This window comes from Myxine glutinosa, chromosome 1 (assembly GCF_964187855.1).
Source record: "Myxine glutinosa chromosome 1, kmMyxGlut1.1, whole genome shotgun sequence".
Lineage (NCBI taxonomy): Eukaryota > Metazoa > Chordata > Myxini > Myxiniformes > Myxinidae > Myxine > Myxine glutinosa.
In genome coordinates this window covers 388,962,277-388,978,963 of record NC_136261.1, presented here as the reverse complement: position 1 = coordinate 388,978,963, position 16,687 = coordinate 388,962,277, and the positions used below count along the sequence as shown (strand labels likewise).

General features: G+C 41.9%; 1 protein-coding gene across 1 annotated transcript in view; it reads right to left on the bottom strand.

Moving 5' to 3' along the window:
- Nucleotides 1–15,043, bottom strand: part of LOC144889569 (tripartite motif-containing protein 14-like) — a 34,719-nt gene extending 19,676 nt beyond the window's left edge. The window contains exons 1-3 of the mRNA XM_078770278.1: nt 14,947–15,043; nt 14,112–14,158; nt 11,164–11,208 (exon numbers count right to left, since the gene is read on the bottom strand). Of these exons, the coding sequence (XP_078626404.1) occupies nt 11,164–11,208; nt 14,112–14,133 (67 nt within the window). The 5' untranslated portion in view covers nt 14,134–14,158; nt 14,947–15,043. The remainder of the gene's footprint in view (nt 1–11,163; nt 11,209–14,111; nt 14,159–14,946) is intronic.
- Between the last annotated feature and the right edge of the window lie 1,644 nt (nt 15,044–16,687).

Below are 16,687 nucleotides of genomic sequence, written 5' to 3'. Positions count from 1 at the left end.
ATTACTCATCCCTCAGATCGGCAGTCTGCAGCCTCCTCACTCTCTGCAGACCTGGACAAAATCACAGACTGGGCAAACAAGTGGAACATGTCTTTCAATCCTGACAAATCTCACACTCTTACGATGTCTCTCTGAAAAGACCGACTGGACAACCCTCCCATCTACTTTCTGAATAATCCTCTCCAAGAAGTTCTGTCACTCAAGCTTTTGGGTCTCACTATCTGCCATGATCTTTCCTGGGAAAACCACATTTCCAAGCTGGCCTCCAAAGCCAGTCGCCGACTGGGCATCCTCCGTCGTGCGAAGTCCTTCCTTGGCACACCTGAGCTCCTCACCACATACAAGGCTTTCATCCGCAGCTCAATGGAGTACTGCTCTCCCCTCTGGGCTGGTGCTCCTGCCTCACACCTAGCTCGTCTTCATGCTGTTGAAACCAAAGTGTTCAGAATCATTGGAATCTCCCGCGATGACGCTATCTCCGAGGGCCTTTCACTTCATCACCGCAGGCAGGTTGGTGGTCTTTCCGTCTTCTACCGACTCCTCTCCGGCCTTGCTCCCCCAGCTCTCTCTGGGCTCTGTCCCCCAAATATACCTGCAGGTCGCAGAGGATCTGCCTGCAACCCTCTTATGGTTAAACTGCCAAAATCAAGACTCTCTGCTCACCTTCACTCCTTCATTCCTCTTTTCTCCCGCCTCTGAAACAAACTCCCTCACTCTCTTCAATCCAACTCCTCCCTCCAGGTCTTTAAAACGGCTGTTCATCACCATCTCTTATCTTCCCCAATCCAAAACCTTCATCTTTTCTACCCCCGCTAATTTCACCCAAAAGCCACTTTTTTTGAGGTGACTTTTGACTTCTTTCCTGGAAGTCCTTGGTGTCCTTGCGTTTTATACCTATCCTGCCTCCCCCCAGGCCCTCTCCCTCCAAAAACATCTCCTGATGTCCCTGCTCTCAAATGTTGTGTTTGTGTGCTTCCTCCCCTTCTCTCCTCATCTTGTCGACCACTCCCCTTTTTATATACTTTGTTTGCTTGTTTGTTTGATTTGTTTGTTTGATAAATGTTAGCTCTTTCACGAGCCTCGACTCTGTACACAAAAAAAAGAAAAAAAGAAAGAAAAAAAAGAGACAATTTTTTTTTTTTTAAGTTACAGATTCTGATGAAATGGTGGTGGTTTATGTGTTCTCTGACCGAATTGATTAATAATTTAATTTTTTAATGATTATTATTTATTTATTTTCATTATTAATCATTTATTTATTTTCTTTCTCATTTGACCAATATCTCAGGCACCTTTTGAGCTGGGAAGCTAATATTTGGACATGACAGTGTGATTCGGCACAATTATGATTGAGGACATCATCACATGATAGTGATGTGGCTGTCAAGGATATTTTTGATTTATTGATTAATCATTTAATCGATTAATTATTTATTGATTAATCGATTAATTATTTATTGATTAATCAATTAATTATTTAATTCTTTATTAATGAGTTATTTAATTAAATTTCTAAAAGATACATCTTCGGATGAAGCACGAGTGGTTTAGTTGTGCCATTAGCCAATTGATTAAGAAAATATTTTGTGATAATCTTTTATTGATTTTAATTATACAATTAATCAATCAATTCGTGTGCACCTCTCCTTCCCAATGCAGCCTCTATGAGCTACGCTGCGGTATTGCCGCGCTGTAGGATATTTAATTATTTGGCATGGGGGCAGTGTGCTTTGAATGTATCTGTACTTGTTGTTTATCATTTTGTGGAGTTTTCCCTGTTGCTTGAACATCCTTGATATAACTCACAGACCGGTGTTTTTGTTTGTGTGTTTGTTTGTTTGTCATGCTACTCCTGCAGTTCTGTCTCGATTACATCCAGACTATCTACATAGTAGGATCAGCATGTCCCAATTAGTGCATAGTAGTGTTTTTATCTTTGCCAGTGGTCTTGGGGGCGGGCGAGGGGTGCGCCAATTCTCAATGCAAATGTGTATTATGTAGCGCCGCCTCCAGGTGGGAGAGGGTATTACAAGTCCACGCCCTTTCCAGTATATGCAGTACTCCTGCCCCCAAGTTTTTTTTTGTTTGTTTTTTTCAGTGTTAGTTTTGTTCAGTTGTAAGTTTTCAGTGTTTCAGTGAAAGTGTAAGTTTTCAGTGTAAGTTCTCCAGTGTAAGTGAGGTGTTTTGAATTGTAAACAGTTGCCATGTTTTTGCTTCATGCACACAACCCGGGTTATTTTGTTTTTATTTTCAGAAGCGATTGAGGCAGCTGTTAGTTGCCTATACACCACCCAAATAAAGGTATGTGTCATAAGAGCGTGTTGCATGCTTCGAACAAGGTCGCCCATAGGGTGGGTACTCTGATAGTGAAAGAGAATTTTCCAAATGAACATCGAGATGAGGAACTCGTGCTTGAGTTGTTTTGTGTTCTTTTGATTCATAATTAAATAAGGTTTATGCGAAAAGCAAACCACCATTCTGGTGCTTCTCAAGCATGGGCTGTATCACAAGGATTTTGTGACTGTAATATTGAGATGTGAGATCTAATATAGATTTCATCATCACCTGAGGTGTTAGCTAACTAGTGAGGGAACCCACGTGGAACAGAGCGATGATGTTAACATGATATGGGACAAGAGATTAATGAATGGAATAAAAATGAAAAACATGAGGTGCGCATGGGAAAGCAGAGTATTTGGAAATATCACGATAATCAAAGACAGACATGAAGACGAGTATTATTTAATCAATCCTCATTTCCACAATCATTACAACACTCAACGATCCCACCCTCATCACTTACCGTTCGCATGGCCGAGGGCCAGGTCAGCAAATGCAGCACCCAGTCCTATGCAAATTCGGGAACAAACAAATCATCAAATAATTCATTTCAATGATTTTATCCTTGTTAAACGAATTAACTTTGTGTTGATAAACAATTTATAATTCGCCATCAATATAATTTATGATATAAGAAGTGAGCTACATTCTCTAGTTGTGCATTGTGAAGATTTGTTATGAAATGACCTGCTTGGTGACCTTGTCTGAGGATAGGTATTGCATCCTGTGTGCTGACATTAGTTGTTGGACGTTAAAGAATCGGTAAGCTATCGCCGGCCCCATGGCCAGGTCCAAATTCCTGCCCTAACCAGCAGATGCCATTGTATCAGGGGCACAGCAGCACCCTCAGCCAATGATGCCACTCCGTAGCCTTTAGCGATCTTCAGCTCATGAGATATAAACCATGGAGAAGGCAGAGGGCGCAAGAGCAGAAACGAGGTGGAAGAAGACAGAGAGAGGAGGTTGGCTGATCAGGTCTCGTTGTTGGGGTGTTTTTGTGTGGAAGAATTCCACGGACTGAAAGAATAACATTTGTGTTTTTCTTGCACTCCATGCTAGTTAATTTTTTAAATCTCGAACACCACATTTCAAAACTGTCAAACTTCCTCCTTTCTTTTTCACTGTACATGACACATTGACGCATTAAATTTGGAAATATTACACCAGAGTATTTCATTTAGACCTTTCATTTCGTAAATAATGCACAAACTCCACCAAACCTGGGGAGTGGGTAAACTGCTACTAAATAAATATATTATTACCCTGCGCTCGCGAAGCGAAAAGCGGAGTTAAGCATTCAGTGTTGTGTGCCGTGTGCCGTGTGCCGTGTGCCGGAGGTGTTTGCATTTAAAAAAAATCATTTTCTCGGCAACCATTGGTCCGATTGGCATGAAATTTTCACCATGGGAGCGCCTCCTCCTGTAGAATGTTTCAATGACTATTATGACGTCATCGGTCACGTGGTGCAGGCGCCATCTTGGAAAAACGTTACACCTCTATCTCTGAAAGCACTCCATGGAAAAATTGAGACCTGGCTCATTGTCAAGTACTCCCCATGGGGAATCAGATATGTCAATGATTTCATCGGTCATCATGATGTCATCGGTGCCTTCGTTATGACGTCATAATTCGACAAATACAACACTTAACCATGTAATCATTATTCTTTTTTTTCAGCAACTGTTGGTCTGATGGATGCGAAATTTTCACCAGACGAGCCCCTCCTCCTTTAGAATATTTTAATGATAATCATAATCATTATATCATAGGTCATGTGTTACAGGCGCCATCTTGGAAAAACCGAAAAATGTTGCACCTCTATATCTCCAAAACCGTTGCATGGAAAAATTGAAACATGGCTCATTGTGAAGAACTCCATCTGTGGAATAGGTGTTGTTAACGATGACATCATTGGTGCCATAATTATGACGTCATAATTCGACAAGGACAACGCTTAGTCTGATCAGTTTGAAATGTATTGAGCATGATCTATGCAGCAATTATATTAGAGAATATAAATTTATGATGTCATTGCTCACGTGGTCTGGCAGCCATATTGGATCAAAGAAAAAAAATGTTCAAAAACAGAAGAGTTGGCTCACACCAAGTTGTATTGCGCAGGGTAAGTATTCTATGAATACCCTCTAGTTACCCTGCGCTCGCGAAGCAAAAAGCAGGGTTTGGCATTCGGGTGCGTCTGGACGTGCGGCGTATGTGTCTGCATTTTTAAAATTCATTTCTCGGCAACAGTTGGTCCGATCGATGCGAAATTTTACCATAGAGTGCCTCCGCCTGTAGAATTTTTTATTAATAATTATGACGTCATAGGTCACGTGGTATGGACGCCATCTTAGAAAAATTTTACACCTCTATATCTCCCAAACCGCTCAATGGAAAGAATTGAAACATGGCTCATTGTCAAGTACTTTCCATGGTAGATAAGATATGTTGGTGATGATGTCAATGGTACCTTCATTATGACGTCATAATTCGACAAGTACAATCCTTGATCGGAACGGTATGAAAAAAAAAATCCTCTGCAACTGTTAGTCCGATGGTCAAAAAATTTTCAGAATATGAGCGGCTCCTCCTGTATAATTGTTTTTAATGATAATTATGACGTTATACATAACGTGGTACAGGCGCCATCTTGGAAAAGCCTTAAAACGTTGCACCTCTATATCTCCAAAACCGCTTCATGGAAAAAATTTAAAGCTGGCTCATGGTAAAGAACTCAATATGGGGAATAGGTGTTGTTAACGATGATGTCATTGGTGTCGTAATTATGACGTCATAATTCGACGATTTTTTAAAGTTTGTGATGAGTGTTACGGAGTCGTCACTTCCGTTGTTGTGGTTTTCATCCACTGTAGACATTGTTGGTTCCATGTACTATTATTGTTGTCGTTTGAGGGAAATAGAGATTATTATTTTCAAAAGGTAAAAAAGTTAATGTTTTAAATGAAACCGGAACCGGACAACGACGAAGAGGAAGGAGAAGGCGGAGTGAGTGAGTCGGACAAGAAGCCAAGTTGCTTCGCGGTCTTCAGCGAACGTTGGCGAACGAGGTTCACGAGTGAACTTTGGGGTTTCCTGGGAAAGGGATTCCTGCAACAGAGTTGTTATCGCTGTGACAGATAAACCTGCGTGACAGGTTTTGAGGTTGATTCCGAAGAGAATCATCAGAGTGCCATTACGTCTCGAGAACAGGCCGTTGGCCATTTTGACTCGCGTCTGATGTTCGCATCGCTCAAGGTTTTTCACCTTGCTTCAACCATTTTCACCACCTCCAGACATTAACCTGGTGTATGTGTAACGTGGCTTTTGAGTGGGAAATCTGTGGTTCGCCGATTGGGAGCCGTGGAATGTCCATACCCGAGGGTGTGATTTCCCCGTCGCCTTGAGGGCACCTTTGCGCAGCTTTGGCCGCGTGACTGTGACTGTCAATCCGAACGGGATTCTGGTCTCGATTAGACATCGTTCTGAAGATCACTGGAGCGGATCGACTTTGGCTTGAAGCCGGGAAAGAGACATTGGGGATCGTTCTTTTTTCACCCACTTGGAGCACAGTGAGTTATATTGTACGATACTGATGGTACCATCATAGGAGATATATATATATATATATATTGATTGTACAATTGATTACTATTGTTATTGTACTGTTATTCTTGTGTGACCTTAATACAATATTTGTTTGTTGGTAACAATTGGTGTGGTTTCACCATTGATCTTTGACATACAGAATAACACTTCTTTCTGCCGTGACTCCTCTCGGGGCTCGGAGGTACACCGTGACCGGGGTTTGGGGTGGAGCATGTAACAGAAATTGGGGGCTCGTCTTTGCTGACAAAATTCCCAAGTCCTCGTCCGGGATTAAATTCCCTAACATTCGTCTGGGATAGAATTCCCTAACATTCCCAAAATTCCCAAAATTGGAATTTTTCTCATCCCAAATTTTTCCAAAAGAATTTGAAAATTTTTGTGTGAAGGTTAACAGGTGCTAACTGATAGTCACCATGGTGTTTGACACAGAAAAGTTTGCGGCGTCCGCTAATGAGGCACAGTTCCAAGCGTTAAAAAGATCGGAACTCTTGATATTGGCCAAATATTTTAACTTGGAGGTCCGAGTTAATATGAAGAAAGCAGAGATGCAGACATTGGTGGTAGAATCTCTGGTGGGACAAGGAACATGAAAAGAGGTAGCCTTGGATTGGTTACCCGAGGAAAAAGAAAATGTGGAGCTCCGGAAAATGGCGATGCAACTGCAGAGCCAGGAAAGGTTAAAAGCAGAGGAAAGGAAAGCAGAAAAGGAAAGAGCAGAACAGGAACGAGAACTCGAGGAAAGAAGAGCAGAGGAAAGAGCAGAGGAAAGAGCAGAGGAAAGGAAAACAGAAAAGGAAAGAGCAGAACAGGAACGAGAACTCGAGGAAAGAAGAGCAGAACAGGAACGAGAACTCGAGGAGAGAAGAGCAGAGGAAAGGAGAGCTGAAGAAGAAAGAAGAGTAGAGGAATGAGCAGAGGAAAGGAGAGCCGAAAGGGAGTCAAAGGAATGGGACATGGAGTATCAGAAGGAACTTAAACTCAAGGAGCTGGAATTACTGGGAGAACGGAGAGAAGTAGTATCCATGCCGGCTCGTTCGACAACTAGTCAGAACTCTTGGGATGTTGGTAGGCACGTGAGACTGGTTCCACCCTTCAATGAAAAGGAGGTAGCCAAGTTTTTTTTACACTTTGAGAAAGTGGCTCAAATGCTAAAATGGCCTGTGGGGTCCTGGACTATGTAAGTGCAAAGTGTTCTGGTGGGTAAAGCTCAAGATATATTTTCGGCTTTACCGATTGACCAATGTGCAGATTATGAGATAGTGAATAAAACCATTCTCAAAGCCTATGAATTGGTCCCTGAAGCTTACCGGCAAAAATTCAGGAATGCCAGGAAGAAGGAGAGTGAGACCCATGTGGAGTTTGCCAGAATGAAGGAAACCATGTTTGATAGGTGGTGTGACTCGAAGGAGATTGGGAAAGACTTCAACCTGTTACGACAATTGATCTTGGTGGAGGAATTCAAACAGTGTGGCCACGTGGACATTAAAGTACAACTGGATGAAAAAAAAGGACCAGAGTTGTATGAGGCAGCAACAGTGGCAGATGACTATGCCTTGACACACAGGATGGGGTTCCACAAACCTAACTTCCCGCCTAGAGTTAGCCAGGGGAGTTATGGTAAATCAGGTTCGGAGAACAAATATTCATGGAGGCGGCCTTGAGAGGACTATGGGGACAAATCTGATACCGCGACTTTTAGGGATCAGAAGACTACAGTTCCAAGACAGACTTATCTTCCGGGGGGGGGGGGGGGGGGGCGAGGCAGACCACGAGTTTTTCCTCTGGGCCTACTTGCGCTTTTTGCAAGAAACCTGGGCATTTGATGTCCCAATGTTACGTCCTGAAAAGAAAAAATCAGGAGTGGAGTCATACTAGTGCAACTCCGAATGCATTGGCCAATGCGAGAAATCGTCCTAGGACAGTGCCTTGTGAAGATTCCCATGCCAAAGTTACGGCATCACAGAACGACCTTGTTCAAGAGGGTTACATACCTTTTATTTCAGAGGGGTTTGTGTCACTGGATGGAGACTTAACGAACCAGAGACCTGATAGGGTATTGAGGGACACAGGAGCACATCAATCTTTGATGCTTGAAGGGATTTTGCCATTGTCAGAGAAGACGGCAACTGGTGTTAGTGTTCTTTTACAGGGGGTTGGTGGCTGTGTTAACGCTCCTCTTCATGTCATCCATTTGAAGTCTGATTTGGTGTCAGGACCGGTCACTGTGGGGTTACAAGCCACTCTTCCTGTAGAGGGAATATCTTTTGTTATCGGGAATGATTTGGCCGGTGGTCGAGTTTCTGGTAATACGATGTTTGTTGAAAAGCCTAGTCTGGAAAATAACACCGCACAGTTAGAGGAGGAGATTCCGGGTATCTTTCCATCCTGTGCCGCGACTCGTGCTTTCGGTAGGAAGCGCTCTGAAGAGAAGGAGAAGGTACTGACGTCACGCTTTGCACAGGCACTTCTTGTCGAGTACCCTGAAACTAAGTGTCAGCACACACAAGTCATGGATGGAGGCAATGTTGGCAAGCTCTTTGTAGGTGGACTGAACTTTGACACAAGTGAAGATGTTCTGGACTCTATCTTTGGCAAATATGGACCACTCTTGGAAGTGCTGCTGATAAAACACAGGGAGACGCAAACGTCGAGAGGGTTTGGCTTTGTCACATTTGAAAACACAACGGACGCCAAAGATGCAGAAAAGGATTTGAATGGCAAGGTATTGGATGGTCGGACCTTATGAGTAGAGAAGGCAGGCCATGGGCGTCGAGGGGGCTACAGAGGAGGAAAACGTGGAGGTAGTTTCAGGGGTGGCGATGGCTCCCGGGTTGGGAGTAGTAGTTTTGGTGGCGGCCGCAGTCGTGATTACTACGGAGGCTCCCAGCAGCAGCAGCGCTGTTTTGGCAACTCTCGGCGGGATGACTATTACTGTGGTAGCCAAGATGGGGACTGCTACTCACATGACTACAGCACCCGACTCTGCAACCGTGATTATGATTTTTATGTTCAAGAGAAGAGTTGGAAGCACTGAGTGCTCAGGCGCAGCCGAGCCAAGATTCCTACACGGGTTAACCCGTAACACCCCACGTCCCTAAATGCGTCCATGCAGTGAATACTTCCAGGCATCACCACCCAACCACCATGAATCCTGGCTCTCAGCTCGGCCTCCTTCAAAAAGTGCTGAAGATTTGCTTTGCTTTGGATTTTTGATCACAACCCCTTAACCTTCATTCAAAAAATGAAGGGTTGGAAATCAGAGGCTGATGAGATGGAGTTTGGCTTTGCAGGAATTGAACTTGGAAATTGAGCATGTAAAGGCCAGGGACAATGTCGTTGCTGATGCTTTATCCAGAGTGAACTAAGTTTGGAAATTCCTGTAGATAGCTTTCAGAATCATTGGAATCTCCTGCGATGAAGCTAACTCCGAGGGCCTTTCACTCACTCACCGCAGGCAGGTTGGTGGTCTTTTTGTCTTCCACCGACTCGTCTCCGGCCTTGTTCCCCCAGCTCTGTCTGTGCTCTGTCCCCCAAATATTCCTGCAGGTCGCACAAGATCTACCAGCGACCCTCTTATGGTTAATCTGCCAAAATCTAGGCTCTCTGCTCACCTTCACTCTTTCAATCCTCTTTTCTCCCGCCTCTGGAACAAACTCCCTCACTCCCTTCAATCCCACTCCTTCCTCCAGGTCTTTAAAACAGCTGTTCACCACCATCTCTTATCTTCCCCCATCCAAAACCTTGATCTTTTCTACCCCCGTTAATTCACCCCAGATACACTTTTCTGAAATACCGACTTCTTTTCTGGAAGTCCGAGCTGTGTCCATGTGTTTTTTTTACCTCTCCACCACCACCCCCCTTCCCACGCCTGCTCCCCCCAAGCTCTCTCCCTCCCACAGATCTCCCGATGTCCCTGTTCTCTCCTGTTGTACTTGTGTGCTTCCCCCTCTTTCCCCAGCTTGTCTCCCGCTCCATTGATCATATGTCTTTTGTGTCAGTTTGTTTTTATGTTATTAATCTTGGCTCTTACTCGAGCCTCGATCTTGCACATACAAAAAAATAAAAAACATACATGCATTTTAAAAAATACATAGATATAATAGTTTTTCTTCGAAATTCTGATAAAATATTCTGATGTTGTGATCTTTCCCCGCATAATATTGTTTATCATTTTGTGGAGTTTTCCCTGTTGCTTGAACATCCTTGATATAACTCACAGACCGGTGTTTTTGTTTGTGTGTTTGTTTGTTTGTCATGCTACTCCTGCAGTTCTGTCTCGATTACATCCAGACTATCTACATAGTAGGATCAGCATGTCCCAATTAGTGCATAGTCGTGTTTTTATCTTTGCCAGTGGTCTTGGGGGCGGGCGAGAGGTGTGCAAATTCTCAATGCAAATGTGTATTATGTGGCGCCGCCTCAAGGTGGGAGAGGGTATTACAAGTCCATGCCCTTTACAGTATGTACAGTACTCCTGCCCCCAGGTTTTTTTGTTTGTTTGTTTTTTTTCAGTGTAAGTTTTGTTCAGTTGTAAGTTTTCAGGTTTTCAGTGTAAGTGTAAGTTTTGAGTGTAAGTTCTCCAGTGTAAGTGAGGTCTTTTGAATTGTAAACAGTCGCCATGTTTTTGCTTCATGCACATAACCCGGGTTATTTTGTTTTTATTTTCAGAAGCGATTGAGGCAGCTGTTAGTTGCCTATACACCACCCAAATAAAGGTATGTGTCATAAGAGCGTGTTGCATGCTTCGAACAAGGTCGCCCATAGGGTGGGTACTCTGATAGTGAAAGAGAATTTTCCAAATGAACATCGAGATGAGGAACTCGTGCTTGAGTTGTTTTGTGTTCTTTTGATTCATAATTAAATAAGGTTCATGCGAAAAGCAAACCACCATTCTGGTGCTTCTCAAGCATGGGCTGTATCACAAGGATTTTGTGACTGTAATATTGAGATGTGAGATCTAATATCGATTTCATCATCACCTGAGGTGTTAGCTAACTAGTGAGGGAACCCACGTGGAACAGAGCGATGATGTTAACATGATATGGGACAAGAGATTAATGAATGGAATAAAAATGAAAAACATGAGGTGCGCATGGAAAAGCAGAGTATTTGGAAATATCACGATAATCAAAGACAGACATGAAGACGAGTATTATTTAATCAATCCTCATTTCCACAATCATTACAACACTCAACGATCCCACCCTCATCACTTACCGTTCGCATCGTCGAGGGCCACGTCATCAATTCCAGCAGCCGCATCTGTGCAAATTCGGGAACAAACAAATCATCAAATAATTCATTTCAATGATTTTATCCTTGTTAAACGAATTAACTTTGTGTTGATAAACAATTTATAATTCACCATCAATATAATTTATTATATAAGAAGTGAGCTACATTCTCTAGTTGTGCATTGTGAAGATTTGTTATGAGATGACCTGCTTGGTGACCTTGTCTGAGGATAGGTATTGCATCCTGTGTGCTGACATTAGTTGTTGGACGATAAAGAATCGGTAAGCTGTCGCCGGCACCATGGCCAGGTCCTAATTCCTGCCCTAACCAGCAGATGCCATTGTATCAGGGGCACAGCAGCACCCTCAGCCAATGATGCCACTCCGTAGCCTTTAGCGATCTTCAGCTCATGCGATGCTTCAATAAACCATGGAGAAGGCAGAGGGCGCAAGAGCAGAAACGAGGTGGAAGAAGACAGAGAGAGGGGGTTGGCTGATCAGGTCTCGTTGTTGGGGTGTTTTTGTGTGGAAGAATTCCACAGACTGAAAGAATAACATTTGTGTTTTTCTTGCCTCCATGCTAGTTAAAAAATTTTAAATCTCGAACACCACATTTCAAAACTGTCAATCTTCCTCCTTTCTTTTTCACTGTACATGACACATTGATGCATAAAATTTGGAAATATTACACTAGACCATTTCATTTAGACCTTTCATTTAGTAAATAATGTGCAAACTCCACCTAACCTGGGGAGTGGGTAAACTGCTACTAAATAAATATATTATGACCCTGCGCTCGCGAAACGAAAAGCGGAGTTAAGCATTCAGTGTTGTGTGCCGTGTGCCGTGTGCCGTGGGCCGGAGGTGTTTGCATTTAAAAAAAATCATTTTCTCGGCAACCGTTGGTCCGATTGGCATGAAATTTTCACCATCGGAGCGCCTCCTCCTGTAGAATGTTTCAATGACTATTATGACGTCATCGGTCACGTGGTGCAGGCGCCATCTTGGAAAAACGTTACACCTCTATCTCTGAAAGCACTCCATGGAAAAATTGAGACCTGGCTCATTGTCAAGTACTCCCCTTGGGGAATCAGATATGTCAATGATGTCATCGGTCGTCATGATGTCATCAGTGCCTTCGTTATGACGTCATAATTCGACAAATACAACACTTATCCATCCAATCATTATTCATTCTTTTTTCAGCAACTGTTGGTATGATGGACGCGAAATTTTCACCAGAGGAGCCCCTCCTCCTTTGGAATATTTTAATGATAATCATAATCATTACGTCATAGGTCGTGTGGTACAGGCGCCATCTTGGAAAAACTGAAAAATGTTGCACCTCTATATCTCCAAAACCGTTGCATGGAAAAATTTTAACATGGCTCATTGTAAAGAACTCCATCTGTGAAATAGGTGTTGTTAACGATTATATCATTGGTGCCATAATTATGACGTCATAATAAGACAGGGACAACGCTTAGTCTGATCAGTTTGAAATATATTGAGCATGATCTGTGCAACAATTATATTAGAGAATATAAATGTATGATGTCATTGCTCACATTGTCTGGCAGCCATTTGGATCAAAGAAAAAAAAATGTTCAAAAACAGAAGAGTTGGCTCACCACAAGTTGGATTGCGCAGGGTAAGTATTCTATGAAAACCCTCTAGTTACTCTGCGCTCGCGAAGCAAAAAGCAGTGTTTGGCATTCGGGTGCATCCGTGCGTGCGGCGTATGTGTCTGCATTTTTAAAATTCATTTCTCGGCAACCGTTGGTCCGATTGATGCGAAATTTCACCATAGGAGTGCCACCGCCTGTATAATTTTTTATTAATAATTATGACGTCATAGGTCACGTGATATGCACGCCATCTTGGAAAAACTTTACACCTTTATATCTCCCAAACTGCTCAATGGAAGGAATTGAAACATGGCTAATTGTCAAGTACTTTCCATGGTAGATAAGATATGTCGATGATGATGTCAATGGTGCCTTCATTATGACATCATAATTCGACAACTACAAGCCCTTGATCTGAACGGTATGAAAAAAAAAATCCTCTGCAAATCTTTGTCCGATGGACAGAAAATTTTCAGAATATGAGCGGCTCCTCCTGTATAATTGTTTTTAATGATAATTATGACGTTATAAGTCCACGTGGTGCAGGCGCCATCTTGGAAAAGCCTAAAAACGTTGCACCTCTATATCTCCAAAACCGCTTCATGGAAAAAATTGAAAGCTGGCTCATGGTAAAGAACTCCATATGGGGAATAGGTGTTGTTAGCGATGATGTCATTGGTGTCGTAATTATGACGTCATAATTCGACGATTTTTTTTTCGTTTGTGATGAGTTTAAAGAAAATCAAAAGATTTTTGTGGATTCCGATATTTTCTTTACATATATGTCAAATTTGAATAGGTGAGATATTTTATCTAAACGTTGGATTAGTACTTGGGGTGCGAGGGAGGCGTCTTGGAATCTCCTGGGGTTTGGGGTCTAATAAACTCTGTGGTACCATTAAAAATTGGGGCACTAATTGTAGAAACAAACCCGACAACAGCAATAAACCTTCCCCTATCCCATAGAACGGGTGTTTAAAATGTAAAGAATATTGTGTTTTACAACTCATTTGATTTTAGCAAATGAAAGACCAAGAACCATGGAATGGGAGTTACTCGTTTGAACTCCGCAGAATGTCTGGAGAAATCTGGAGCTCCAGCTATTTAGACTTATTGATCTGGATATATGCTGAAGGAATTATTGATCTTCATCTGGAGATCTTGTAAATGAGTAAATAAAATAAATGTTGGCTTACACATGCAAGCATGGAAACGGCTGCCGATAACAACGATGACTTCGGCCAAAGATATAGCAGGGATTTAAAAAATTGCAAACAGATGACAAAAGTGAGATCGTTTTTACCATCTACATCGGCGGCGGCCATTTCTTCACGAACAGAGATGTGGAACCTGCTGGTCAGGAAGACAGGAGAGAAGCAATTACTATCTTTACTTGGAAAAAAACAAAACAACCTAAAAAAAATATATGGAAAACAAAACGAATATCATACCTTGCAATACCATTTCAAAACTTCTCATGAAATATGATGAAATTGTCATTATTTTTCCAACACATCTCATGGGGCAGATTTTCGTTCATTTATCTTGTCTTTATTTATTTTGTGTCTGAGTACATTGTTTTTAAATATATAAATCGCAAGTTAAATTCCATGTTAATTGTACATTGTCTCTTTGTACAAAGGAAGTACAAGGAACTTCGACACAGGAGACCAGTTAATCCACCATGCCTGGGGTTCATCCACACCCGATCAATTCAAATTATCAGTTTATTCATTCTCCTTGATATTAACCCCATGTTACCTTTTAATCAATTTCATATAAATGGGGGAAGAGGATGGGGGTGGGAGAGCTGTACACTGGGGGCAGGCACAGGGACATCACTATGTTGTTTATTTTTTTCTCTTTCAGGATGAGTATTTGAGGGTGAGGAACAAAAATGTACAGAATTTTTACTTATGGAAGAGATGAATTCATAGACATCACAATCACGACACAACATGACATTGTTTTACCGGTAAATGTTTCCCTCATGTTTAAACCAGATTTATGTTAAACCTGCTCGATGATCTATGGATACGAAGGAAACTACTTTTCTATATCCACAATCATTTCCAACAAATGTATCCTTTAAACTGAACCATCACTTATCCAGCATTTATCCTTCTATACAAACCCACAGATATTGATGAACCCTTGTTGGTCGAAAACAAGTTGATTCCAAAATCGAGCAACAGAACCCACAATTAACGCTTGTGATGAAGATTTTCACTCGAAGATCCTGAAAACGAGGCACGTTATTTATTCAGTTTTGTGACGCCAGCACAGGAATGCAAACACGTCATCTGTGAACAGTTTAACTTGTTGGACTTGTTGTCAAAGACTTGTTTAACTTGTTGTCAAAGCCAATGATAACCTTTTGCGATGACATTTACTTGTTTTATTTTGAAACTTGTTGCTCGGATTAGGGTTTGTCAGAACTGGTTGGTTTGTTTGAACGTGGGTGGATAACGATGGAATGAACACGATTTGAATCAATGTAAATATTGAAAAGAGGTTTAATTTTTTTGGCGAAACCAGATCTCTTTTTGGATTGCATTCCACTAAAGGATAGTAACAAGTTGCCAAATTTCAACTGTGAGGGTGAAACATAAACAGTCCTGTTGCTAGATTAGCATTCAGTTTTTCATTTTTAATTAATTTATGAATATATTCCATGAAATGCATTGCACTTTGACATTATGGCCCATTATGGGAAGATCAGATACAAAAAAAGAAGGTCAATCTAATCCATTTTAAATTCAGGCTGCAACAACAAAATGTGAAAAACGTCAAGGGGTGTGAATACTTTCTGAATGTACTGTAAATATACACATACACGATACGTGTACATACATACATACATACATACATACATACATACATACGTACATACATTTGGTGTATTTCGTACTCTTGTTCCGTGGTTAAAGGTTTAGATCGACCATTGTTCAAGCTGCACCCTCACTTGGAGGGCAGAATGACAACATGCCCCAAAGTGCAAACCACACCTGGATAACAGTGTCAGTATTAAATTAAAAAATTGGGCGCAGAGAAGAAAGTGTTAATTTACATCTACATGATGTCTCATAAATAAAGAAGATGGAAGCACACCTGACACTAGGCCGAGGCTTCAGTCTTTGCACACTCACGAGACAGTACCCTCGAATAAACTTTTCCAACCCGTCATCTTTGACGGGCTTTTTACTGGTAGGCCAAGAATATAAAAATAGGGGTAATACCCCTGGTACTCACCTGGTGGAATAAACAGTACACTGCACTGACTAAAGGTATTTTAAACCAATTTCAATGCTTGCTAGAAGACAGGGCAGCGTGTAGAATCATGTTTAATGTCTACCATGGGCAGCATGTATACCAGATACTAACATAATCATAAGACTTTAAACAAATAAACAATAAAATACCTATTTTGGGGGGCAATCCCTTCCCCTCCCCAACCCCGTATACCTCCTCAGACCTCAATTTTTATAATACCTTGAACAATCTTTGGTGGTGAAGGTTGTGCTGAAGTTTCATTGAAATAGTGTGTGTAGTTTCAGAGTTTCATTTTGGGGTTTAAACCTGGATCCACTTTGACCCCCCGTCGTCCCCGTTAGACCCCAATTTTTTTAATGCCGAGAACAAACTTTAGACACAACACAATAAATATCATTTGTTTCGAGGAAGAAGTTTCAAGCGTTGACGGACGGACGGACGGACCCATCGCATAAGCCCATCGCATAAGCTCCCCTGAACTTCGTTCCAGGTTTGCTAATAACAGCAATTGCACCACACAGCATTTACATAGTGTCATGAGATCTGCCAATTAATGCATTGATGGTTCGAACCAGCAACCTCCCAAACTCAGAAAGGACACTGTAA